The sequence below is a fragment of the Molothrus aeneus genome, chromosome 4, assembly GCF_037042795.1.
Source record: "Molothrus aeneus isolate 106 chromosome 4, BPBGC_Maene_1.0, whole genome shotgun sequence".
Taxonomy (NCBI): Eukaryota; Metazoa; Chordata; class Aves; order Passeriformes; family Icteridae; genus Molothrus; species Molothrus aeneus.
The window spans coordinates 1,974,715-2,001,017 of NC_089649.1; the positions used below are offsets into that span (position 1 = coordinate 1,974,715).

General features: G+C 51.4%; 1 protein-coding gene across 1 annotated transcript; it reads right to left on the reverse strand.

Annotated features, from left to right (window-relative positions):
• Positions 1–1,316: 1,316 nt before the first annotated feature.
• CCNI (cyclin I) lies at positions 1,317–24,663 on the reverse strand. Its single transcript, XM_066549390.1, has 7 exons — positions 24,532–24,663; positions 12,695–12,851; positions 7,244–7,378; positions 4,789–4,863; positions 4,486–4,626; positions 3,479–3,709; positions 1,317–2,921 (listed from the first exon to the last, which is right to left on the reverse strand). Exons 2-7 carry the CDS (start codon positions 12,806–12,808, stop codon positions 2,460–2,462), a joined length of 1,158 nt encoding a protein of 385 aa, XP_066405487.1. The 5' UTR covers positions 12,809–12,851; positions 24,532–24,663; the 3' UTR covers positions 1,317–2,459.
• Between the last annotated feature and the right edge of the window lie 1,640 nt (positions 24,664–26,303).

The window sequence follows — 26,303 nt, forward strand, 5'->3', positions numbered from 1 at the left end:
GCTGTCAGGTGCCACAGCCAGAGAGGTGCCAAGCATCCAGGGCCCATGCCAGGACAGCAGGACACTGCAGAGATGGCTCATCTGAACCAGGATCAGGGTTTGTGCACAGCACCAAGGAAATAAAACGTGTCTGTCTGTCTCTGCAGCCCACTGGGGCTGGGGCATGCCTGTGTTTGGGACTGGGGAGAGGGAAAGCTGCCTCAGCAGCCAGGGACACTTGAGTCCTGCTTCCCTGGGCTGGCCAAGTCAGCACTGTGGCTTGGCCGGCGCCAGGCAGCACAAGGAGGCCAGGAATGGTTTGGGGCAGTTTTGGGAGAGCCACAGTGATGCTCTTAATTGGGTGTGTTTTGGAAGGCAGAGTCTGCCCTCAAGGCTGGCATGAGCTGGGGCAGTGCATGACCTGCTCCTGTCCTGTGGCTTTGGGAGTGGGAAACAGTGATAAGGACACATTTACCTTCCCAGAGTGACACACAGCCATGGCTGCCACTCACCTGGGACAGCAAACTGCCCCAGAGGCACCCAAATACCTCCTGAGGCCCAGCTCCCGTCCTTGCTGTTCCAACCAGGCCCCTGCCAGCTGGCACGGGCTCCCTGCTCCCACCCGCATGCCAACTCCTCTCCCTGTGTGCATCTGAGTGCCTGTGTGCTGGTGCTGAGAGTGGGGAATGCAGGAACATGCCCTGAAACCTGGGGTGGAAAGAGCATGGGCAGGGGAGAAGCCAATGTAATTTAACTGGGAAAGATGTGTAACATGCCATGAGCTGGAAGCAGGGAGCCGAGAACTGGGGATAGCCTGCACTGTGCTTTGCTTGGGGGTGTGCTTGTGACACCTTGAGCCTGCTCAGCAGCCTGGCTTTGGAAAACTGAGCCGTGGGATGAGAAGGTCAGGGACTGAAAATTCTGTAAGGATGGCTGGAAGGGCTGGAAGGGACGGAAGACACACACCCTGCTCAGAAATGTGGGCTTGAGGGGGAATTTTTGAGCCATGGCAGGAAAAAGCCAGACCCAAGAGAAGGTATCACAGTGGACTGCTGCAATAAGATGGCACCTTGGAAGGCAAGGAGCAGGAAGGGCTCCAGGACAGGGGACATGGATCAGTGTCCCAGCCAGGCACTCAGCCTGGAATGAGGAGCACCAGAGCCAGGGCCAAAGCTGGAACAGCAGGAGAGGCAGTGAGTTCATGCTGGGTGACTCCCCTGGCTGCCCAGCACCTCTCATGTCACCTTTCCAGGGGTCTGGCACAGAGCAGCTCCCTGGCAACCTCCAGGTAAAGCCAAGCCAGGTCTTGGGTGAAAAGCACAACACCAGAGTGGGAATCCAGGACAACTTTCTTTATTGCTACCAGAAGGCTTTCATCAGTACAATGGCTCTGGTTACAATACCTTCCTCAGGGCTGTGGAGAGAGCTTACAGTCGGGACAGGGTGTTCTGAGAACAGGATGTCACACGGAGGAGACGCGTTACAGCGCAGACTCTTGGTTAGAAGTTACATGAACACAAAACTCAAGGGTTGGGGTGTTTTGTTTTGGTTCTGTGCCTGATGATGACACACATTCCAAACCTCAGGTGTCCACGGCTGCCCCAGCACCTCACCCAACAGTGCTGGGGAATGTGCAGGGAGAACCGGGCTCTGCACAATTCAAGGGTTACATCTGATGGAGAGAACCAAGCCTTGGTGAGAATCCACACTCAGTGCTACACAGCAAGAAAAAAATGGTTTCATTCTAGCAATGCATAACCCAGTAACTGCTTTCTGTGTTGGGATAGACAAAATGGTTTAACAGGGAGAAGTCTCTGTGCAAGGCACAGAGCACCCTCACGCTCTCTGTGGGAATTACTGAAGTATGGAGCAGCTTGCAAGCATTGGTTTGGGTTTTTTCCCTGCCTAATCTTTTGTTTAAATCCAGTTTTTCAATATTACCACATTTAAACACCCAGATATTAACGAAAGAGGTTTTCTGTTTAGAAGGGCAAAAGAAAGCTGTGGTGGAGGTGGGGCAGGACAGAATGTCATGCACAAGACTGGCTGAGAACTAAAAGAGGAGCAGGCAGAAAGAGAGCAAGGAGTGGGTGGGAATGGGATCAGAGAGGCATTAGTTGGCTTGGAAACCTGGAACAGCTCCGCAGGGCTGATGTGTGAGCTCTCGGATGTGGAGAATGGGTTACAACACACAGGAGCAGAAAAACAGTGGAACCGACAACACTAGAAAGGAACAGGTTTTTGCTACTTTTTTTGTTCGGTTTTTGGGTCTTTTTTAAAATTTTTATACTTTTTTGTGTTTTTAAGTGCTTAAATAGTGGAACTATAATTAGCCGCACAAGAAATAAAATTCAAAAAAGGGTTGGGATTTTTTTTTTCCTGGTTTTCTTTTGGCTCCCTTCAGTTCAGCCTGACAAGGTACGGCCCCTTCTCGCCCCGCTGAGGCCACAGGTTGCCAGGTCCCGTGGCGGCACCGGCAGCTACATGACAGACACTGGCTGCAGAGGGGGACAGGGGGACACGCTGCCCTCCTGCCGCGAGACGTCAGCGCTGCAAACGGAGCCCATGTTCTCCAGGGCCACTGCCTCCGGAGCCAGCTCTTCATTGTACAGGCGCTTGATGCCATCATAGAAGTCGTCCACTTCCATCTCTTCCACCTTGCGCTTGGCGGAACCTGCCTTGCAGCCGCCGGCGGGGGCAGGCAGGCGCGGGCAGAGCGTGGCTGTAGCTGTGACGGGCGCTTCTGGCCGGCCGTTGTCCTGGGAGAAACCCGGCCCTGGGACAGAGGAGGGCTGGCGGTGGAACGCTCCTCTGTTACAGGTCACCAGGGTCTGCTGGAGGGGACTGTAGACATATACAGAGTTGGGCAGCAGAGAAGGCTGCAGAGTGGAAAGGTGATGTGCCACCAGCTCCCGGCAGTGGATCAGCTGCGAGCTGTCCATCTGGGAAGACAAGCAAAGGTACCGCTGCTGTGGGATCACTGGCAGGGTGAGGAGAAGACATGGGCTCCCATCACCCTGGCCACCTGTGTGCCTCACTTGCCAACTACCACAGTGACATCCCAAGATACACCCCCTGCTCCTTCCTGCACCTTGTGGGACTCGTGGGGAGAGCAGGCACAACTTTGAGATACTGAAGGATTTCACTGCCTCTTGTTAGCAGCTGGAGTGTGCTCCCAACCTGCAACATTCCCTGTATGCTCTGAATGAATGGAAGAGCCACTAACAAGTGGAATTGTTCCCCGATGTGTTTTCTCCCTGGTGCAGTAATGGCCTGTGTGTATCAGGGCACATGGCTCCTGCCCCTGTCACACAGTGGAGGTGGTCAGGACTGAGACCTGGTAGCGCTGTCCCTCCAGGCTAAGGCCCAGCCATCCCCACAGGAGAGGAACAGCAGGCAGCCATCGGCAGCAAGGAACCACAAAGCCCCAGCTAGCCTGGAGCACCGAGCAGGATGTGGCCCTGGTCCCTCCCCGCTCCGTGTGCACTGCCCTCCTCACCTGTGCCTTCTGGAGCAGCTCAATGATGAGAGCCAGCCAGTCGGGGAGCAGCTTCTCCAGCTCCAGGCTGACGATGGCCAGCGCCAGCATGGAGCCCTTGAACTGCAGCAGCTGGAAACAGGCCATGCAGTGCAGCAGCTGCTTGGTCAGTGCCGCCACGTGCTGCGAGGGGCTGGGCGTGGGCAGCAGGGCCAGGAGCTGCGGCCTGCTGGACACCGCCACGGCGTGGAACTGCGGGACACAAGCACAGGGGGCAGCTGGCAGCGCTGGCCAGGCCATGGCACACCTGGAGAACAGTCTGCACACACAGGGATCCTCCAGCCTGATCCTGGAGCCAACTTCTGCCCCACGGAGAAAAACCCAATGTGCCAACCCACCAAAGCTTGGTGCAGCCTTTCTGGTGGGACCTGCCTGGGCACCAGGCTCTAGGGCTCTGCAAAAGGCCTTCCCATACACCCTTCTCTCTCCAGTGCACATGTGGCATTCAGGGGTCCTAGACAAACTCCTCAGGGAAGGAGTGAGGATAAAATTCCACAGAGAACCTCAGGACCTCCCTTGATCTCCTCTCATGCGTGGATCTGGCTCTCGGCCGTGCAGATCTGCAGCAGGCATGGATCCACACTCGCAGCCCACCCATGGGGCTGTCTCCATGGCTGTACTCCTTGTTTCCCTGCTGCCTGGTGTTTAGCTTTGAGGAAAACCAGTGGCAGTGAAGAGTTAGGGGCACAATTTCCAGGAGCTGTGAATCTGTGGCTGAACACACCCCAGACCAAGACCCAAGGGTCAGACAGCAGGCTAACATTTTGGATATTGCATTTCAAGAGTGACAAGTCTCCTCTGGAATTCTCTGGCAAGGCATTTTCTTTCAGAAACTACAGGTACAGAGGAATTTCAAATATACTCCAAACTCTTTGTTCCCCTACAGGTATAATTTTTGTCTTGGTGCTTCTTGACATATTACCTGCACTGACAGACACCAGGAAGAACACTAATAGCCCTTTACTTACAATATGAAGGAAATCCAGTGGCGTTGCCATGTGAAGATCCCAGTTCAGTTTATCCAGGATGATCTTCTCCATTCTGCGAATTTCAGCTGGAGAACAACCACAAAAGCTATCCCGAGCCAACACCTTCAGTACTGGAATCCTCTGCAAAAGCCAAGGCAAAAAAACAAACAAGAGAACCAGTCATTAGAGAAATCAAACCAAATGCTTGTTCCTGTCCTGGCAAGTGGCAGCTACCAGGAGCAAGCAAAGGCAGGGATAGGAGGGCACAGTCCAACAATGCCACGGTAGGAAGAACAGAGTTACCTCATCTTCCTCAATGGTCTTTGCAGCGAGGAAGAAGCAGCTGATTGCAATACAGTTCAGGTACTTGGGACGGGCCTGTGGGACAGGAGAGCAGAGAGGGCTCTGTGTCAGTGTGATGCAGCAATGATGCCCTGATCCTTCTGCTGGGGCATCCAAAGCCCCAGGTCTCCTTCTGGATGTGCAGGCTGACCTCTGGCTACGCCCTGGCAGTGGTAATCTGTGCCAAGCACAAATCCCAGCTCTGTGACGTCAGGCAGGGCAGAGATCTGCCAGCCCTGTGATCTGAGTGGGCAGCACTGGACTGGAAAGAGCTCGGGTTTAGGCACTACAGCACAGCAGGCAAAGAGAAAATCCTGAGGGGAGCTCATCCCCTCACAGAAAAGCCACTTCCCCTGCTGCAGCAGAGCTCTGCTCCGAGTGCTGCCGAGGGTCACACACGGAATGGGAAGGGAAATGTGAATTGGAAAACACTATCTTTGCCTGGGAAAGTATAACTCAGGAAAACTTTTTAAAAAACCCTTGTGAAATTACCTCTTGTAATTTCACACTACAGTTCCCAAAACTGTGGCCCAGGGATTAGTGAGGGAGAGCTGGTCCTTTCCACAAGGAGATGTTATTTAGACAAGGTAAGAGGAATTTGGAGGGGAAGGGGGAATTTTTTGTGAGCTTTGTACATGTGACCACCTTGACAAAGAGCTTCACTCCCACTGGCAGTGTAACAACCACTGGCCATGGCCACATCCTCCAGAGTGGCGGGGGCTGGAAAGGCAGAGGCTGTTGCTAAACCCTGGCACAGCTGCAGAGCCATAAGCAGCTCCTGGCAGCTGAGCTCTCCTGCCTGTGGTCAGAGATGCTCAAGGCAAAGGGAAATGAAAATCCCGCACTCGCACCCTGCACTTGTGCATGCAGGTGTCCAAGGGAATGAATTCCCTAAGGGCAGGAGTGGGACTGGGCCCTGCCAAGGGTGCTGTGCAGTGAGATACACCAACACTGCTGGCTCTGGTGAACAGCCAGTCCCTGCAATCCCCAAGTCTGTTCCTGGGGAAGGGACTGGTGTTCATAATAACATCCCACAGAGAGGCCCCTGGTGAAACACCAGGAGTTCAGCTGTATCAGAGGAATGAGCTTCGTGGGAGAGGAAAACTGGGGAGGGAACACAAAGCCCCAGAGCTCACCAGGCCAAGCCCCTTTCCCACTTCCCACTCACTGCCCAAAGGACACAGTGGGCTCTGGACTCACAGTCCCATGCTTTCTGTACAGACTCCTTGGCTGCTCCAACTTGCTGGAAGAAAACCTGCACTTGAGGCCATTGGCTCCTGAGGGATCTAAATACTTGCCATCTCAGCATTTCAGTAAATCAGCTTCTTTGGATTCTTAAAAATAATAACTTCCATGGCTTGCATGAAAACACAATCAATATTTATTAATATTTAAGGGCTGAGTTAATGACTGATGTCACTTGTGTTCTACCAAAGTCTCTCACACGGGAAAGCAAGGGCACAGGCTTGGAATGCATCCTCCAGCTGCCACCTCCTGGGGGATATTGCTTACCCAGCAGGGTGGTGGTGTGGGGTGAGACACGTCCAGATGAGACCATGGATTGCTGAGCATGGAATGTAACTCAGCAAACTTGGTAAGACAGAAACTTCCAGAGCCTGACTTCACCGCTGCAGGCCAGGGCTTCCAGCTTGGAGCACACTGTGTTTGGTCACTTGGCAGGTGCAAAGCACAGCCCAGCTAAGGGGGCAGAGGGGCAGCAAGGCCCACTTGCAGAGATCCCAAATGTTTTTCCCCCTTTTTAAAGCAGTTTCTATGGAGGAACAACCTGAAACCCAAAGGGGCTCATCCATTCCAGCTGGGTTCAGCACAGCAGGAGGGCACAGCTGTCACATGGACGCTTGCACCTGTGTCTGCTTCCCTTTTTCCTTCCCACGTCTCAGACATCAGTCCAAGATGGAGTCCATCAGGCTGTAGAGCAGCTTGGTAGGGAACTACTCCTCTGAAAGCCATTGTCTGTATTTCAACCTTCTTCAGCCATCCCCCCCCCCCCCCCCCCGCAGTTCCCTGCACCACCCTCCTTGGCAGGCTCAAACCTTTCAGTTTTTTTCCCAGCTGGTTTCCTGCTAGCAGGTCCCTCAGCATTTTGGGGTGGTACAAAGGGGAGGAATGCAGACATGGAGGTGAACAGGGCCTGTCCATGGTGCTGCTGGCCTGGGGCTTGTGGCACTGCCTTTGCCTTCCCAAGGCAGCCCAGGCACTCTGGGGCAGGGACTGCTCTCTGGGTGCCCAAACCCCCCCCAGCTGTGGCTCCAGAGCAGAGCAGGTGCTGCCCACCCACGTGTGAGCAGGGCGGGGGCCAGGGGAAGGAAGCGCTTCCGTCGGGCCACACCGCTCGGACTGCAAACACCAACCATGCGCCGCGTCTGTTCCTGTCCGTGGAGCTGCAAATATTTACCTTTACTGCTGCTAAAAACCTGTCCAAGAGGCTGATGGCCAGGGCGAGCGTTTCTGGGTAAAGGTGGAACTGGTACTTGAGCTTGGCCAGCCACTGGATGACCTCATCCCTCTGCCTTGGAGAAATGGCTACATCCTGGGGGAGAGAAAGGATCAAAGGTTTTACCTCTGCAGGAGTGACTCAGCGCAGAAACAAAGCCTCCTTTGCAAAGGGGGAGCCTGGAGCGAGCCCCAGTCACCACTCTGTCCCTGCAGTTACTTATCCCATCCCAAAAACCTGCCCAGGAAAAGACAACTTTCCTTACAGCAATCTCAAACCTCACTCCAGTGTCACTGTCCTCTCTTCTGGGGAAAAGAGAATGGGTGACTTGTAGTTTGTCAAGCACTGGCAGCCTCAGCTTCAGAGTAGTTCCCAAAACTTTATTATTTATTTATTGTTTTTTAACCTGCTCAGAACCATGTGGGTGCACAGCAACCACAGCTGGAACAAAGCTGCCCTTGCCAGCAGCAGAGTGGAGGGACTCTGTTGGGGTTTTGTGGGGAAAGGTTTATTTTTTTCTTCAAATCATGGGGATTTTTTTAGCTCAGTACTTGTTATAATAAAGAAAACTGCAAACAGCTAACACAAGGCTCTCAGGGAACTGGGAAGGGGGAGGCAGCAGCTACAGCCTCACCTGCAGTTTGGGTTTGGTGTTTGGTTTGGGTGTTTGGCCCATGTCTCCCCATTGATCTATTTGGACAGCAGCTAAATTTCAACCACATGCACAGCTCAGTCACTGACACCAAATCCTTCCCCGTGACCCAGTTCAGAAATATCTCCAGCTTTCCTAGAGCCTTTCACATCACCCAAGAAACTGTCTGGGCTCGCTCACAGCCCAGATGTGTCCAGAAGCACAAAAAGCTGGGCTGTAACTGCCCTCAGTAATGCCATGAGGGCAAAGCAGCAGGAATTTAGGAAAAAACCACCCCAACACTGATACTAAATAAATACTTCAGGCTACATCTGCCACTGGAACACCTATGTGTACCTTCCACCAACAGTAAGAGTGCCCGTGTTCTGCCCTGAGTCCCGGCAGTGCCCCGTGTCGCTGGCACTGTCTGCTGCTGCTCCACATGGGCCCCTGCTCTCAGCTCTGCTCAGCTACAGCCTGGCCCTTGAGGAAGAAGTACCTGCTCTTTTCTCCAAGGAACACTGGTTCTTCCTGATATCACTGATGCAGTTCCAGGGTGAAATGTGAGCCCCCCTGGGGGCAGGAGGGCCCAGGAGCACAATGAACACACCACACACCAGGAGAGTTATTGAACGCTCTGCTGAAGGTGCTCCCGAGAGTGGGAAGGGACCTGGGCTGTACCTGGGGGGAGGAAAGGGGGAATGCTCGAGGAGGGGGTGGAAATGGCACCTGTGGTGTTCCTGCTGGGGAGGGAGGGCTCTGCCTCAGCAGCCTGGGGGGATTCCAACACCACCACCCCCCCCAGTCCTTCTATCCCTGGTAAATCCCATTGCTGCTTGATCCCACCTGAACAGGCAGCAGCTTCCACAGCTCCCAGTGGCCTCTGTCCTGGCTGGGTGCTGTTTCCCTGTGCCTGCCAAGGCTAAAGGTGAGGTCTTCTCCTAAAAACAGCATGGCTGGGAAGAGTTAAGACTCTCTCTCTATGCTGCCTCTCCTCCCTAGCCCTCCAAGACCTGGCCTTGGATCCTGCTGCCCTTTGTGGGCAGCCAAAAGGCACCATTTCACTTAGGGAGCACACAGTGCCTGCAGGGCCCGGCCTTCTGTGGGAAGAGAAGAGCGTTTGACCCAAACCCAGAGCATAGCTGGGATGGGAATTAAACCAAGCACAGCCCCATAGTGCCTGGGGGAGCAAGGAGCAACTGCAAAGCACCCTCAGCTCGGTGCGTGCCCAGCACAAGGCTGGCTCCAAAATTCACCTGGCTCCTTAAGAACTATCTGGGGAAGCAAAGGAAAGGAAGGGAATCTCCATCTCTTTTTGGAACCCTACAAGAGGGGTGTCTAGTTCAGACCCTAGGTGCAGATAAAGGAGCAGGAGGATGGGAGCAGAATCCCCTCACAGGTGAGTTTAAGCACCAGGAGAGGTTGTTACAGCCTGGTTCAGGGAACAGGCAGCAGGAGTGAGAACTGGTCCCCCTGCCCCCACAAACCCTGCTGCTGCTGCTCCACGCAGGGCGAGGAGCTTCCCACACAAACACCAGGCTCTATCCCTGTCTCTCAGAGGTGTGACACCTGTGACACCCTCAGAACACAAATAACAAAATGCAGCACAGGAAAATTAATTAAGCAGCGAGGTCACTGATCCTTAGTTAATTGAAACTAAAAGCAAAACTGAGACACTCTGGGGGCTGAAAGTGAGGAAGTCCCTTTGGGTGGAAAGCGAAGGTTCCTCCTTGGGGCAGAAGTACTTTCTGTGTGTCATCCCTGCTCCAGACAGGAGAACCAGGGGCCAAAACATGGGTGCTCCTGGAGAGCAAGCACAGAGCAAATCATCTCTAGGGATGCTGATCTCTCCCATACCTTGAAACTTATGGAATATGTAGGCTAAAATAAATATTATCTGTGAACTCAAACATGACTCTGTTTTACTGCTGCCTAATTGAGAGAAAACACCTCAGCTGATAATCTTCTCCTTCACGTCTCCTGTCCCAGACAGGTGTTCTGCCCTTTCCCCATGTCTGTTGCTGCCTGGTCCCTGTGGGTCCCTGGGGGCTCCTGGGCAGTGAGCAGGTGACCTTTATTAGGACTGGAAATAAACTGAGCTCTCTGGATTCCTCAGGAGGTACAGAGAACAAACGGGGAGACAGAGTGAGCCAAAACAGGAAAGAAAGGAGGCATGACACAAGTGACACTCTCTTTCTATAAAACATAAATTCAAAAATCTTCACTGACACCCCTCTCAGCCACAAAGTTACTCTGTAACAGGCAAAAATCAACCTTTGACCAGTCTTTATGGCTCCATTTCTCAAGGCTTAATCCCAAGAACACCCTGAATGTCACCTGCATCTCATATAACACATGGGGGAGGGGGGGGAAGGCAAGGGGAACCAGAAGGGAGAAAATCCAATTCCATTCAGAAGCAGGAGGTTCCAGACTCAGCCCACTGGTTTTTTATGCTGAAAAGACCTTTGTGACATCTGGCTTTGGTATGTTGCACATACCCAGAACACTGGCCTGCATTTAATGGAGGGAGTAGGAATTTTTAGACAAGTACAAACAAAACAGAGGAATCAGGTACATTAAATCACCAGGAACCAAGTCCCCAACAGATTCTGCACCCCATCCTAAAATAGAAAGTCTTCCTGCTTCTTCAACTGTGGGTTTCTTTCTTCCTGTCAAAGACCTCACTGTCACATATTTAGAAACTGAGTTTGTTCCGGCTTTAAACACCAGAACCAAAAATGTTTCCTAAAGAGTCAAAACAGAAAGTTTACTCCCCAAAAATACCTCCCTTGAGTCTCCAGTCAGATAACTGGATGTCTGCAGTGGACTCAACGTTTTGCCACTGGCAAAGCAGGTGAGTCCATTAAACCTCCGTGAAGCTGATGAACCCTTAGAGCAGGGAATGGAAAGTTCCACACTCTGGCTCCGGTGTGCCAGATCTGATCCACAGAAGGATGCAGATGTCCCGATTGCCACGGGAAATAAACAACACTGTCATGAAAGGGAGGTTTTAGGCTGCTGCAGCTGCTTTCAGAAGGAGGCAGTGGATGGTAGGGAATGTGACCTTCTCCCAGATATACAGAAAACAGGACAATTCACATTGCACATCAGTGCCTGCACCATGGCCAAAGTGAAGGCTGGGGGAACACGGGACAGTTGGACAAGCTGGGTGTCCTGAACCACAGGAACAGAGGGAAATGTGTGGTTACAGACAGGAGTGATCTCAGCTGCTCCGTGGCCTCCCAAGTCTGGGTTTCCCCCCAGCAGGCAGCTGTGTTTATGCTCTCCTCTCCCTCTGACCTTCCTACACCTCACACTCACACACACAGCTTCCACTCCCAGTTAGTGATCCCGTACTGCTAGAAAACATTTAGTGGCGCAGCACTGATAATGTCAGTGTCTGAGCTGGCATGCAGGAAAACAGAAAGGAAAAGGTTAAATCAAGACAAGAGTTTTGGGGGTGGAAATTCAAGGAGCAAGGACAAGCACAGAGGAGGAATTGCTGGGAAGTCTGCCTGAGGCAGGTGGTGGTTTCTGAGCCACCAGAACTAACTTCACCAAGGAAGAAAGGCAGGTGCCTCACCCCTGTGAAATCCTCACCCATCAATCTGGTTTGGTTACACTCGAGTCCCTACCCTATCTTGTTATCCTGTAATCTTATCTCCCTGCAGTATAATCACCCCAGGATTACAGCCAGCAGGGAATGACAGGCTGGTTTACCATAAGCCAGAGTCTTAAGCTGTTCGTGCCTCAAGACAGCCACAGCTACAACACACTCCACACCTCTGACAGCCAGATCACTTGTTTGGAAATCGAAACAGGGATTAACCAAACTAATACTGAGGCCCTTAAAATGTATGTTCTCCTGCCCAGCAGCAGCAGCAGCAGCAGCTCCTTGTTAGCCAGACAGAGAAAACAAACACGACAGGGATTAGGTCTGATGGCAGCTGACTTACCTGTGTGAATATCTCATGTGGTGCAACAACAGCAAGCCTGGATCCCGGCCCTCAGTGTGATTATTTCAGCCCAACCCGGCAACAAACGGCCAGAAATTCTGTGACCATGAGCTCACATTCCACATTTTGTTTCAGACAGAACTTTGTGGTGTGCACAGGTGTTTGTGAGTGCTCAGGTGAAACAGAGCCTCCTCCCAAAGGAGCACAAACCCACTTTGGGCTGGGTGAGGCCATGAGCAGCCTGGTCCAACCTCTCTGCAGGCCAAGAGGGAGCCTGGACTATGAGCCCCAGTGGGCTCTTCCAGCCTGAATTTTCCTCTGGTCCTGTGAGAACATTCCTCACTGCAACAGGCCAGTGCCTGGCTCTGCTCCCTTGACATGAGCTTGCACCCTGCTCTATAAATAGCCCTGCTGGACTCAGTGGGGGTCTTCCTGGAGCAGGCATCAGATCAATGCTGCCATTAGAGAATTACTCCAAGAAAATGAAGCTGCTTTTAGGAACTGTTGCAGAGTTGGTGCCCAGCAGACAGAGGCGCTAATAATCCACACAGTTTGCAAAATGAATTTAATCAGGACTATGTGTGTGTGTGTGTGTGCTGCCACAAACCTGGCAGAGACCTAACCCCATGTGCTGTGCAGTGTGCTCTGCACCCCTGGGCCAGGTGTGTCCATCAAGTAAAGAGGGAATCACTTCTTTCAGAGGCTGATTCCCCAGGTGTCAGGAAATCCAACTGCTCCTGAACACCTCCAGTTACTCCCACACCACCCCTCCATGGACAGTCTCCTGCCTCTGCTAGCATGGATGATGTGAAGGACAGACATTACCTGATTGGGCTGAATTTTCGGCACATGTGCTTTCCACATTTGAGCTTCCCTAGAGATTGCCATCTCCAGAAGGAGAGACAACCTCTGGCTCTCCAGGGGTCCTGAAAACTTCATGGTGACCCTTGGATCCACCTGCCACCCAGCTGGATACAGCTACCTGCAAAACCAAAGACAGCCTGGTGAAACACTGGGCTGTGCCTGTCCAGGCAAAAGGCAGTGAGAGGGGAATAAAGCTGCAGGAAATGGAACTGTTCCCCCGGCCTTGGCACAGCCTCCCTCACAGGAACAGCCTGTCAAAAACCTTGTCCATTACACATGGAAACCAAAGCAGAGACAAGGCTTTTGTCCTTTATTTCTTTAAAGACAACAGATTGCACCACCTGCTCTCAGATGGAGAGGATGATCTGATGAAAAGGTTATTTAGGTAGTAGCTTTGAGACTGCCTACCAGCACTATGGCTGCAGATTTTTGACAGTGTTAACTCACTTAGGCAAAACAGGGAAATGGTAAATGAAGGGTAAATCCATGGGAAAGTTATTGCAACTTCTGATTCTTTGCAGGAGACCTTGTGCAATCCCCCCAAGGTGGATACTGGCCAAACACTAACCAGGCATTTTCATGTGAATACAACCATCCAGGCTGTACTTACAGGAAATAAGCAAGGTCCTGACTCTGAAAAAATAAACAGAATCCACAGGGAAAACAATCCCTTATTATAAATAACAACAAAAGCAGCTCTGAGCAAATGAAAATTCAAGGTGCCTTCCCAGAGCTAAAGGAAACCTTAAAGATCAAGACTGACAGAGAACAAAAGCTATTCTTTATTCACACAAGCTGCACCAGGTATAAACCACACTCCAGTCCCACTAAAGAGCCCAGAAAGTTTCAAGTGGCAAATAAATGTCAGGGCCCTCTGTCCTGAACAGGGACCCTTCCATATTAGATTTTCATATAACAAATCCTGCTCCATTAACAAGGGACAGCCTGTACTGGCTTGGAGATGTCCAAGTGTCACTGAACAGGCAGAACACTTTGGAACCAGGAGAGCTGAAAAGGACCCCTAAAGCTCCGTGGCATGTCTCTTCTCATCAGCCCCCAAACAGCCACTGTGGGCTGGAAAATCCCTATTAAAAGTTCCTCTCTTGCCCAGAGGGAGACTCTGCCTGGGGAAGTGAAACTCCAGAACCTCCAACCACAGCTTCTTTATGCATTTACTCAATTTTGCATGTGTTTTTTAAACCTGGGGCTGATCCTGAGGACACTCACTGTAAATGGGGCTGAAGGGGAAACAGGGACACAGAGTCACAGCCTCCCCTCCAGCTCCTGCCCTTGGAGGCTTCATTAGCATCTCGTGAGCCTCCCATCAGAGCCACAGTTTTCCCTGTGGCCAGTTCCCAAAGGCTGGATCCCTCACCACCTCATGGCCAAGCTGTGCCAGGCACTGCACCAGCTGGGCTGTGGCAAAGGTGGGAGCAGACCCACGGCAGAGGCTGAGGCTGGGAGCAGTGCTGAGAGCAGGGGGACCGGGAGCAGCTCGCTCCACACTCATCAGGAAAAAAGCAGGAGCTTTATTTAGCCCGGCCATGTCTCCTCCTATGAAATATTGATGGTCCTTCCTTGGTTTTGCTGGAAGGAGAGAGTAATTAGCCAACCCCCAAATCACTGGAGACAACACAGGGAAAAATTTTCCGTTTTCTTCTGTTGTGACTGATAAACATTCCCACCATGTTTACAATACAAATGGGTTTCAGAGCCTCTGGAAGCAGACAAGAGCTCTTAGTTACCTTGATCCCCTCTGAGGTGCTTGTCCCTGTGCTGCCTGGGCTGGACAGCGGTCCCAGCAGAGAGCTCGGGTGTCCCTGGAGCCAGGACACACCCAGGGCCTTGCAAGGGGCATCTTTAGTGAGCGCTGCTGCCAACTGCTCTCCGGTTGCCAAGGGCAAAAGAGAGGGGAAAATAACCTTTCCTTTGTGAACTAGGGACCTCATTCAATTGAGGGCTGAGGCACAATAACCTTTATAAGGGAAAAAAGAAGAGGAATGACGTGCTTGAAAGTTTCCCTTGGAGCAAGAGGGTGCAGTTTTCCAGCAGAGAGCACAGCCGGGAGCCTGGCCAAGCACCCCGGGGCTGAATCCAGTTTGCATTTCCATTTCCATAGCTCTCCATCAGATAAATGCTGCCTTTGGAAAAAAAAACGCCAGCAGGACTGTGTGCAGCCTTCCCAAAACACAAGGGAGCTCAGGCAGAGCAGGCTCTGAGAGCATGAGGAACAGCAGGGCTGGCACAGCTTCCCAAAATCCAGCACAGGGAGCTCCATGGGCTCTGCTCTCCGCCCAGCTCAGGACTTGAGCAGCCCAGAAAAGCGGCGGCAGCTGAACTGGAGAACCCTTCGGTGGGGCAGGACCAGCAAGAGGCCTGAGCCTGCTCCCACACCAAACATTTCCTCCTGCCAGAAACTTCCCGCGTTTTCCTGAAACCCAGCCCGAGTCACCCACGGCTGCAGGAACTGCCCAAGACGGGACAGTAACCATGAACGAACTCACCCCAGCCTCCTGCTTCTTTCCCTGATTTACAATTAACCTTTAGCTCCAGGGTGCTGGATTTTTGGGTCTGGGGCCTTTTCCCTTGTGGTTACTTTGGGAGTTTTTCAACCACTGTTCAAACAGTTCCTAAAGTTCCTGATCTTCACTGGAAGGTCATCTGGCTGAGCTGAAACCTCTTAAAGTTTAACAGTTGGGGAGCTAATAAAGGAGAAGTGAGCCCAGTAAAGGGACTGGCTTTGACGCCTCCTGTGAGGAGCTGCAAGTCAGATCTTGCTCCGAAATTAGAGAGTCAAAACCTTGGTGTGAGGTTTTCACTTGTGAGAGGCATCAAAAAGCACCTCCTTATTCACGGTAAACACCGAGCTGGTCCATAAAATAAAGATCTCTCATCTCCTAAAGATCTCACTTTGGTCCAAGTTTATAGCTACCTTGACTCAAAGAAATGCTTTTCAGTTTCCCAGGGGAGATTTTAGGCTGCCAAGTGCTGCAGGCTACAGTTTCCAAAAGCAGTTTCTGCAGGAATAGGGGCAGATAAGTCCCTGACCAAGTAACACTTCATGGTTTGGGGGGTGCATTTTTGTGTAATGCAAAAGAGAGGTTTTTTATTTTTAGGCTTTGTACTCACTCACAGTGCCTATAAAAAGTGCCTCCTGCACACAAAAGATGATGCTCCAGGAACACACCATCCACTAGAAGAACAAGCTCCTAACACAGCTCCTGATTTTCCTGCCCCCAGTTGCAATTTAACCGTCCTCATACAACTGAATTACAAACAAGATCACTGAAATAATTCAGTAACAAAAACCTCCTTGGTTCTGATTGTGGCTTGTTGTCTGTTTGCTGTATGGGGGTTTGTTTGTTTGCTTTTTTTGCACAGCTCATTTTGTAAACAATGAACAAGACTTCTAGGGCTAGAGACAGGCCAAACCCCACTATGTTTGTTTTGCACATCAATCCAGGTGGGTGCTCTGAACAAGGGGAGTAATTCCCGTAGAGCTGGAGCACCACACAAATTTCTGCAGACCTCGTATTTTCAGGGACCAGCAGCCAAATCTGCTTCAGCTTCAGCAAGCAGCAATAAAGCCTCACAGATGACCTGCACACAGATTTTTCTGGGCAGTGAGGGGAAGGCGAAGCAGAAGGAAGAGAGGAGGAGACTGAATTCCTTGGAGCTCCAGCCAGCCATCTGTGATTTCAAAGGATCCAAGCCTACTGCTAGCAGATATGTCTAACTGCAAGTTGTGATTAGAAATTTCAAAGCTGTGGCCGGGGGCTGGGATGGATGTTAATTTTAGTACCTGGGGCTTTCTCTCAGCTTAACTCTTTCCTCATGCCCTGGCAATGAGGCAGTCTGGGACTCCGTGCTGGCCAGAGGGAAATGCCAAAGCACAGCCTGAGGCGACAGCAATAAATGAGCAGATGACCAGTGTGGGTTCAAATCAACTGGTTTGGGATGTACAAAACAGATGGCCAATGAAAACAGCTCGACAGTGTTGTGAGACAACAACAATTATTCAGGCTGAATGGCTGGGAAAAGTAGGTTTGGGAATATAATTCCAAACGTTAACACCTAAGTGAGCAAGTCAGTTTGAAGGAACAAACTGCCTTCTGGTCAAATAGCAAGAGCAGTCAGAATTCTCCCCACGAGCAGCGTCAGTGGCTGAGGGCCTGCAGGTGATCTCACACCTTTAACCAGCAGCTCCTCTGAGCCGTGCCCAAGCCCAAATTGCGAAAGAGGCAATTTTCTGGAGGCTGGCAGAGGAACAGGGCCCTTGCCACTGTGACTCAGCCCGAGCTGCCTCCCACAACCTGGTACAAAGGCAAGGCTCTGAGGTATTCTGGCAGCATCGTTCAGGCGGGCTCTGTACATCACACGCTCACCACTGCTTCTCCTCCAACCAGATTTTTCCTGGGAGTGCAAATAAAGCTGACCTCATTTTAGTGCCGGTTTTCCAAACAGATGAATTTTTCCAAACATTTTAAAGGAACCTGCCAGCTAAAACCACGGGTCAAACAGGGAATGCAGAGCAGTGTTTTGATGGGAGGAAGGGGAGGGGTTTTTATGTCTTGTTTTGAAACAGAAATCCCAGGGTCCATTTAGCAGCTAGGAAGGAGGAGCCCTCTGGAAAGGTGCTGCTCCATAAACGGGACCACTTCTAAGAGATCTCTGCTCCCCTTCACTCCCCCAGCCTTGTGACTGACATCAGGGGTTTGCTGTTCACAGGAAACTTAAAATGATATTTCCAAAGTAGGAACTTTTAAAAAACAAGGCAGAAGATGAACTCCTGACTGAACTTTCAGACAATGGCACCATTCTTCCCTCCTGTGAGATGGGTGTGCTACCAGACCCATGCCCACCCCACGCCCTGTGCTAATGGCTCTGGTAGGAAGGGCCAGAGGAGGGTGAGGAGGATGAGGAGGATGAGGTTTGCATTTCCTCTTTTGTCTGGCTACTGCCAAGATGAGCCCATTCAAGCAGCCTTTGCCCAGAAAGGTCTTTGCTCAGTAACAGCTTAAATATTTCATGTCACAGCTTTCAGGTGTGTAAACAGGCTGCTTTAATCCCAGCTCTTTTCCCTGCTGTGGCAGCAACAGACCAAGCAAACTGAGGATAAAAGGGAAACTCAGGATTCAGCCCTAGGAGAACAGTTCCAGCTGCAGAATGTATGTGTTGATACAAAAAAAGGAGATGAAACTCTATAAATTTCTGTGAGTTCAGCTCTGAGATTTTGGTTTATTTGAACCTAAAAATTAACGAAGATGTAAATTCCTCAGAAGGTTTACAGAAATCAGCCATGGGATAGATTTCAGAAGGAATGGGCCCTGCTATTGTTTGGCAGCAGAGTTTGTCCCAAGGCTCAGGAACAGGTCCGGAGTGTGATCCTTTACTGTGTGAACTGGGGTGTCACATCAAGGACAGTCAGCCCTCTCTTGGGACAATCACAAGGGTCACATGGCAAAAAAAGATGGTGCCATCTTCTTGTTCAGAACTGAAGCACCAGACAGAATAAAGCAAAGAGAAAGTAGTGTTTGCTGAAATGACCCCCATTAATTTCATGCTTTTTCCACTGTAAATGACAGATAAATCTGAGACAGCAATGGCTGAGCCTTGTACAAATTCCCTGTGCACCACTGGCAAAGGAATGAGCAGCTCACACAGGCAACTGACCAAGGTTTGCTTGGCAGCCTCTGGGTTCTGCTCAGGGACTCTGGATCTTTTGGGGACAAGGTTCAGGACTACTGGGGAACACCTGTGAACCTCTGAGGAACTTGAGGGTGCTGCTGTTGCTGAGCAACTAAACCGGGGGGCTGAAGGAACCCCAGCAGCTTCCAAGGAGCATCACCAGCTGCCCCGCATTAGGGAGAGCCAAGCACCCTCTCAGCAGCGCCTGGGCTAAGTCTGTGTAAGAGAGCTGAGGCAGCAGCAGCAGCACCTTTTGCCAGAGCTGCTGTGGAGCTGGGCTGCTGTGAAGGGGCAGCCCTGCTGCAGGATAACCAGTCTCAGGCATGGTGGTGGCACCTCACGGGGCCATTTCCCCCCAGGGAGTGCCCAGGGACTTGGTCCTGCAGAAGGTTTGGCTGCCTTGGAAGAGCCATGGTGCTGACTGAAGGAGTTTTGGGAGGAAGTGAGCAGGCTGCACAACATCAGAGTTTCATGGGATACAGACAGGATTTTCTCTGGGACTGGCAGCTTGCAGAGCCTCAGCCCCATCTGCAACAGAGAAGCAGGCAGTGCCCACCCCCAGCATGGAGTTAAGTGAAGTGTCTGGGGACAAGGGGAAGGGTGGAAGTGGGTCATTGCTGGCACTGAAAGGAAACTTTCTGCCCCAGCTCAAGGTTTGTCACTACAAAATAAGTTCAAAGTGCGTGGGGTGAGATGACAGGAAGGCATCAAAAAATAACAACAAATGCTGCCTAAGCGGGGTCCCTATCAGCATTTGCATGTAAGCATGGCCATGTCTAAGAGTTTCCATTCTGGAGAAATCCCCCACACGCTTTCTGGTAGGGAGAAAGCACTGAGGTGTGAGTCTGCTTATGAATGGTGTGGGGAGCTAACAAGGGGAGCTGTGTGCAGCTGAAAGAACGCAGGCTTGGATCCAGAGCTGTGGTGGGATGGCTCCCATGACCTGCAAGTGCTGCAGAGGAGGGATACAGGCTCCATTGCAAAGAGCAGATGCTGGTGCCCTGGTCCCTGGTGCCCTGACTCCCCATGACTGTGAGGTGTGCAGGCAGAACAGTGTGGCAGAGCACAGGGAGCCCAGGAGCACCCTGGATACAGGGGTTCCACAGGACCCCCACCCTCCTACAAAGAGGGACTTGTTGGGACTTGTGAGGGTCAGAGGCTGCCTTGGCTGCAGTGACCATGACATAGTGGAGGCAGCTGGGGATGAAGTCACACGACAGCCAAAGCCCAGCTGAATTGTGTCTGGCAAGCTATGGGAGAGACTAAAGGGGCTTGAGTACTTGGGTAGCAAGAGGAAGGCCAAGGAAAGTCTGGGCAGGCTGCTGGCTGGAAGCAGGGTCTGGATAAGCAGACAGTGAGGTGGATTGCAAAGTGGCTGCATGATTGTGTCCAGAGGGTGGCAATCAGTGACCTTTGTTTACTGTGAGGGTGATAGAGCTTTGGCTGGGTGGCTCAGGGAGGCTGTGGAGTTTCCATCCTTGGAGGCATTGAAAGAGTGCTTGGACATGGTGCAGAACAACTGGTTTAAGGAGGCCCTGCTCAAGCTGGAGTATCAGATAAATTGACTTTGAGAGGTACTTTGCAGCCTCAAGCACTTGGGGATCCCAAGGGCTAAAGGCTCAAAGCAGCCCAGAGCAGCTTGTCTGTTCTTCAGGCAGCAGGAAGGCTTTAAAATTTAAAAAAAAAGGGGCAAACCAAATCTGGCATTATGTAATGTCTCACTGGTAGTCTCCTCAAAGCAATACATGCAGGGCATGATTCACTTCTCCCACCACCAATGTAACTTGGTATAAATCACCAGTGACTTGAAGGAAGTCACTCCAAGGAAAACCAGGCTCACAAAGTAGGAGGGAGAGCAGTAGTTTCATAAAATAGGGCCAGAGGCTTTCAAGCCCATAAAAACTAACTCTCTAGAGGCAAGGGCCAACAGGCATTCAGAATTTAAAGCATCGTGCAGCACCTTTTGAGTAATATAATCCCCTGAAACCAAATAAACACAATGCCTCTGTGGGCAGAAACACAGAGCCAGGATTCAGCAGTACCTCTTTCTGTCTGTCGGCAGCAGTCAGTCAGTCATTAACATCAATGAACAGTGATAAAACCAAACAAGTTTATACCCAGTTCAACAGCCACATCCAAAAAATGTCTGACTACCATGGCTTGATTCCTCTTGACAACAACAAAAGAGAATTTCGTCTGAAAGCCTAAGTGCTCACCAAGGCCAATATTTTGCTTTGTAGATTCTGACTGGCTTCAGGATAAATTAGTGATTACAGCTAATATCAGGATACAGTGTGAGGCAGTAAAAAGAGATAATTATGAGGAAATGAGGAATTATCTGCTGTTGAAACAATAGATCAATTACGAGGTACAGCACAGTAGCTGCAGAGCAGCATTCTTGTGCTCTGAGGGTACTGCCTCCTCTTTCTCATCAACCAAGGAGAACCCACAGTTGTAAAGCTTAATTATCCTCCAGGAGCTCGAGCTTGCTGACTAATTAGCCTCTTGTTGAGACAATGCAGGAAAGGATACAATTCCAATTGTCCGCTAAAATGGCACGGCACAGGCACAGTCCTGGCTCTTCCCTGCCTCTTCATCTCTCCTGTCCTATGAGAGCCTTGATATAACCACAGTCCTGGACAACCTAAAACCAGTCCTGAGCCTAAAATAAACTAAAGCCAGACAGGGGAGCTCTGAGAGGGGGATACGGATGAAGGGGAAGGAAGCAGAGTGTCTGAGGCAGGGTGTACGGCAGCTGGAGTTGTGTGAATCCCGCTTTGTTCCTGGCACTGTGTGCATGGACACCCTCACAGGGCTCCCACAAATGGGGACTCAGCTGAGCTTGATGGGTCAGCTGCATGGCTGCAGTTAGGAGAATGTCAACACCAAGATCTACAGTCAGAATTATTTAAAAACCTGAAGGTTTTAGGAGCCAAGTTCTTGCCTAACAGACCGCTGTAGTCAAGTCACCCCAGCCAAGAAACAGGGTCTTGCTGTGTGCAGTGAAAAACCACCAAAAAGGACCAAAAGCCTCTGGCAGATGGGTTCATCCAGCAGCTCCCAGCACTCTGGTAAAGGTGTTTGGTGTCTGGGCTGCTGAGCAATATGGAATATCTGCAGCAACATGTTATTTATGAGTGAGCTTTTAGAGGAGTTTATGGCACAGCAAGTGCAAATACCCACTGTGGTTAATGAATGCGTGTTGATAATATTCGCAGTCAGCAAACACACAGGAAGGGAAAATGTCACACCACATCTGCTTGGTACAGACACTGGAGACACCTGAGATTTCCTTCCATCTCAATGACTTCACTGTGCTTCTCTGGCTTTTCAGAATAGTTTCTTTGAGAATGCAGTGCAATAATAGCTATTCTCAATGTAGCAGAATCCCCCTTAACATCCACTTCCCTGATGGCCAGCTGGCTTTCCTGCTGCTTCCCTGGAGTGTGCTGCTGAAAAGGCTTTTGGTCAGGAGCTCCTCGAGCCCCACAAAGTGATGGGAGCAGAGGAAAAAAGGCAAATACAGGCAGGTTCCTGGGCAAGTCAGTACTGCAGGGGGGGAATTCTGATCCCACAGCTGTGTTACACTCTATCTGGAGATGTAGGTCTTGTTCACTCACAGTCTGGTCCAGGCTCAGGTAGTTGAGTCCTAAGGTTATCTTTGGCACTCAAAATATGATGTTCAGTTTTCCTGAGGCCACTAGTCCAGCCTGACCTTTTTAAAATCCCTCAGTGTGGCATAAACTGCAGATGTTTTAATCTATCCTTCCCATCACCCAGTGCAAATGGATAATTTACACTGGTGTGCTGCTCAACTTTATTTCCTAAATATAAAAAGTGCCTCGTAAAATCATAGTGATTAGACCTGTGCATACAAATGTTCCCCAAAGTTCAGTTCAGCATCAGGTCAGGACTAATTAGTGCTTTAACCATTGCATGGCTGCAGGTGTGCACAGCAAAGAGTCTTCCAGCAGGCCCTGTGGGAAGGCACCATCCACCACAGGGATGCTGCGGGAGGTCTCATTTCAGTCCCTGCATGAGAGGTGCTGAGGCAGGTGAGCACAGAAAGGCTGAGAATGGAAAATCAAAGGGGCAGTAATTACAGGGGAGATGCTCAAAGCTTTACAAAGCTGTAAACACTTGGACAAAAAGCTTCTCGCAGGGCAGTAAAAGGAGCAAAGACAGCAGCACTGAGCAGTGTCCTGCTTGGACTGACCCCTGATTAAACTGATACATGTAGGTAGATATTACCAGAACCACCTGAAAACAGGAAAACAACTCATTCACTCACAGATAATGACTGCACCCAAGGGTCACTATAAGATGGAAGACAGGTCTGGAACCAGGGAAGCACAGCTCCCCAGAGCCAGGCAGAGCAGAGCAGTGCAGCTCCTGCTCCCAGCACGGGCTGCAGCCCTGTGACACCCCAAACATGGAGCAGCAGCACAGCCTGGCCCCGGCTGGCATCCAGGAAGGAGGGCCTTGTGTGGAAGGGACCTCCACAGAGCAGGGCTCTCACCAGAGCCACTATCAGTGTTTTTAGCCAGGGTCCCTGAGCAAATCAAGTGCAGGGCTTGGGAATGCAGAACAGACACAGCAAAAGCAGCAGCTAGGATCAGTCCTGCCACATCAAAATGGGCCTAAGTTCTACAGAGGGGTGAAGGATAATTAAAACTCCGTGTGTGTGTATCTATATACACACACCCCCCCATGTGAAAGTTCAGTTCCTGCTGGGGAGAAGCCAAAAAATCAGCTTCCCACACCCCACGCCGAGGTCTGTGTAGGCACTGATGAGAACAAGCCCTCCTCCTGCCCCACGAGCCAGCCAAACTACTTGAAAACCAAATCTGAATTGTGTGCAGGGATCCAAAATCCAACCCTGGAGACAAGGAAAAGATGCCACGATTTGGTTTTTGAGAGGCAGCCTCACCTTGCCTGACCTGGGCTCCAGGCGCATCTACAGTGGGGCAGAGGTGGGGGGCACAGCTGCCACCCCTGCAGCAAAAGGGGAGATGGTCCCCTTTCCCAATTGCGTCATGCATCTTGCTCAGTTTAAACATTTTATTAAAAAAAACCTCACCCTTCTGTCTTTAAAAAGGGCTGTACCATATATGTGCTGGTGCAGCACACCACAGAAAGCAATGTCTAGGAGCAGACAAAGGCTGCTGCTGAAATAATTTTTAAATTCAGGCTTGAATCAGCCTGCCATGTAAGATCCTTACTTTTAAGAGTGGTAAAATTAGGGATTGTTTCTTTTTCCCTCTTTCACAGGAGAGCAGGTTTTTTCTGTGTTCAATGGACAAGTTTTCATTGGAATTTTTTCTGTCACTCTGCTTTCTACCATAGGCACAAAAACCCACCGCAATCTCACTCCCTCCAGTTCCCCCCGCTGGAGATGGATTCAGAGGACACAATGCTGCTCTTCCTTCAAGGAAACTTCATCCATCGCAGCCGGGAGAGCTAAGAGGAAAGCGGGGAGAGAGTGCAGCCCATCTCTGCAAATGAACTACACGGAGACAAGACAACAAAATCCAGAACCAGGAGGCCTACAGGGAAGCAGGAGAGAAACTCTTCTTCAGGTACTGTACTGATACGACAAGGAGTAATGGGTGCAGATTGAAAGAGGGTTAATTTACGTTCGGTATTCTGAAGAAACTCTGTACTATGAGGGTGGTGTGACACTGGAACAGGTTGCCCAAGGGAGGCTGTGAATGTCCGAACCCTGAGAGTTCCAAACCAGGTTGGACAGGGCTTGGAAGAATCTGGTCACCTGGAGGTGTCCTGCCCACGGCATAGGGGCAGGACATCATAGATGACATACGTCATCTTTAAGGTGCATTCCGACACCTTAACAATCTCTGATTGTAAATGCCGTGCTTCGCGCTGTGACCAGAGTCACACCTGGGGCAGAGATGCGCTGCTGAGCCCCTGGAGGGGACGGGACAGGGACCCGCCGGGCACCGCACCCGGACGGGCACACCAAGCACCGCTGGCAGGATGCTTCGAGCGCGTTTACTTTGCGCCTGTATAATCATAGCGTTTGCAACTACGGCGTCGCCCAGCACATCCCCCGCACCCCCGATCCCCCCCGTCCCCTTCCCGGCTCTCACCTCCCCTGCGCGGCGGCGGGGTGCCCGGCGGGGCCCGGCCATCAGCACCCCATGGCGGGGCGGCGGCGCCGGGGCTCCTCGGCGGCGCTTCAGCACCGTGCGGGGCCCATGCCCGGGGCGGCGGCGGCCGGCGGGCTCCTCATGTCGCCATGACGGGAGCGGGAAGGGTGAGGGGGGGGGGGGGTGGGGGGGGTTAGGCCGCCGCCGCCGCGCGGGAGGGAGGGAGGGGGGGTTAAATTAAAATAAAATAAAATAAAAACGAAAAGGGAGGGGAGGGGAGCGAGAGGCAGCCCGCAGCCAGCCGCTTCCCGGGGGGTTCGGGGAGGGGAAGGGGGGGGGGGGGAAAGAAAGAAGCGCCGGTGAGGCGGCGCGAGCACCCCTCAGCGTGTAACCGCCGCGCCGTCGGCCGCGGACAAAGCCCCGCGTCAGGGATGCGGGAGGCCAGCGGCGGCTGAAGGCGGCTCTTCTTTCCCCGTTCTCCCCTCCCGGTTCACCCCTCCCGGTTCTACCCCCGGCCTGGTGGCTGTTAGGGGGAACGGGAGGGCGGGGGGAGGATGGGACAACGGGGACTCTTTTCCCTGGCGGAAGCATCGCGCGGCAGTGTCGGCTCGCGTGTGGGGAGGTCTGCGGCGCGTGCGCGGGGGTCTGCGGCGCGTGCGCGGCTCCATGAGGGCGCTGGGAGGGGGCGGGGGCGCTTCGGGCGGGGCCGGGGGAGGGTCGGTAAAGTGGCGTTTAAAACAGCGGCAAAGCGACGGCAAAAGGTGTTTGTTTATAAATTAATTGCAAGCAAGCCCCGAGTTGTGCCGATCCTCGGCGAAAGTGTCATGGTCTCGCCTGTTCCTTGCGCATGCCGTGTCTCCCAGCCTGTGTGTGCTAGAACAGAGCTGCCTGTGTTATCCCTGGTGATCTCTTGTTTACTGAGCTGCAAAATGTAAATAGGGATTTGCCCTGGACTTCATTTACTTCCTTAGGCCTTCCCCGGCACAGAGGCCTGCAGCACTGTCCTTTTCCTTGTCATTTCCAACCTGAATTCCCGCTGACAGCACAAGATGCCCGAAGTGTGTGGAAGCTGAGCCGTTGTCTCACAGCTCCGTTTATTCCCTGAGACCTGGATAAGCTTTTGAGTGTTTAAATCCTTTTGTAACCTTAGCCTTTTTTTTTTTTTTTAATGGGTTTGGGGCTGTGTTACAATACTGCACAGCAAAGACCAGGAAAAGAATAAATACTTGTCATGCAAATCCTAGTACGGTGATGAGTGTCAGAATCTTGCCGCACCACCAGCGGTTGAAATGAGGAGATAAAAGCAAGAAGTTCAGAGCAAAGGCAAATAGTTTTCTTTAAACTCCTTCCAGTATCTGTAGTTATTGGCTGTTCAGACAGCGCACAAAGGAGGATTTCCTCCCGAGATAATAAGCACAGTGACATAAATCATTGAAAGAGAACATAGATTTTTTTTTTCTATTCATTTTCCAGCAAATTAACTCTGAAGCAGTTCGCTAAAAATTCATCCATCTCGATCTTTTTTTAACCCCTTCCCTAGTAACATATAAGACTGAAATTAGAGTGTATTTTTGCTGCAGGAGCTCCTCTATGCTCAGGGTAAACTGTTCTTCACATCCAAGCCTGCCATGTGCTGCTCCCTTCCATTTTTATTAATTTTTATCTTGCAACAGACTATGACTTTTAGAAGGTATAGAGAAGGGCAAGTCCTGGTGGAATTTTATCTCACTTTCACAATCCCATTCTAGGTCTTCTGGGTCTTGTTGCCTAAG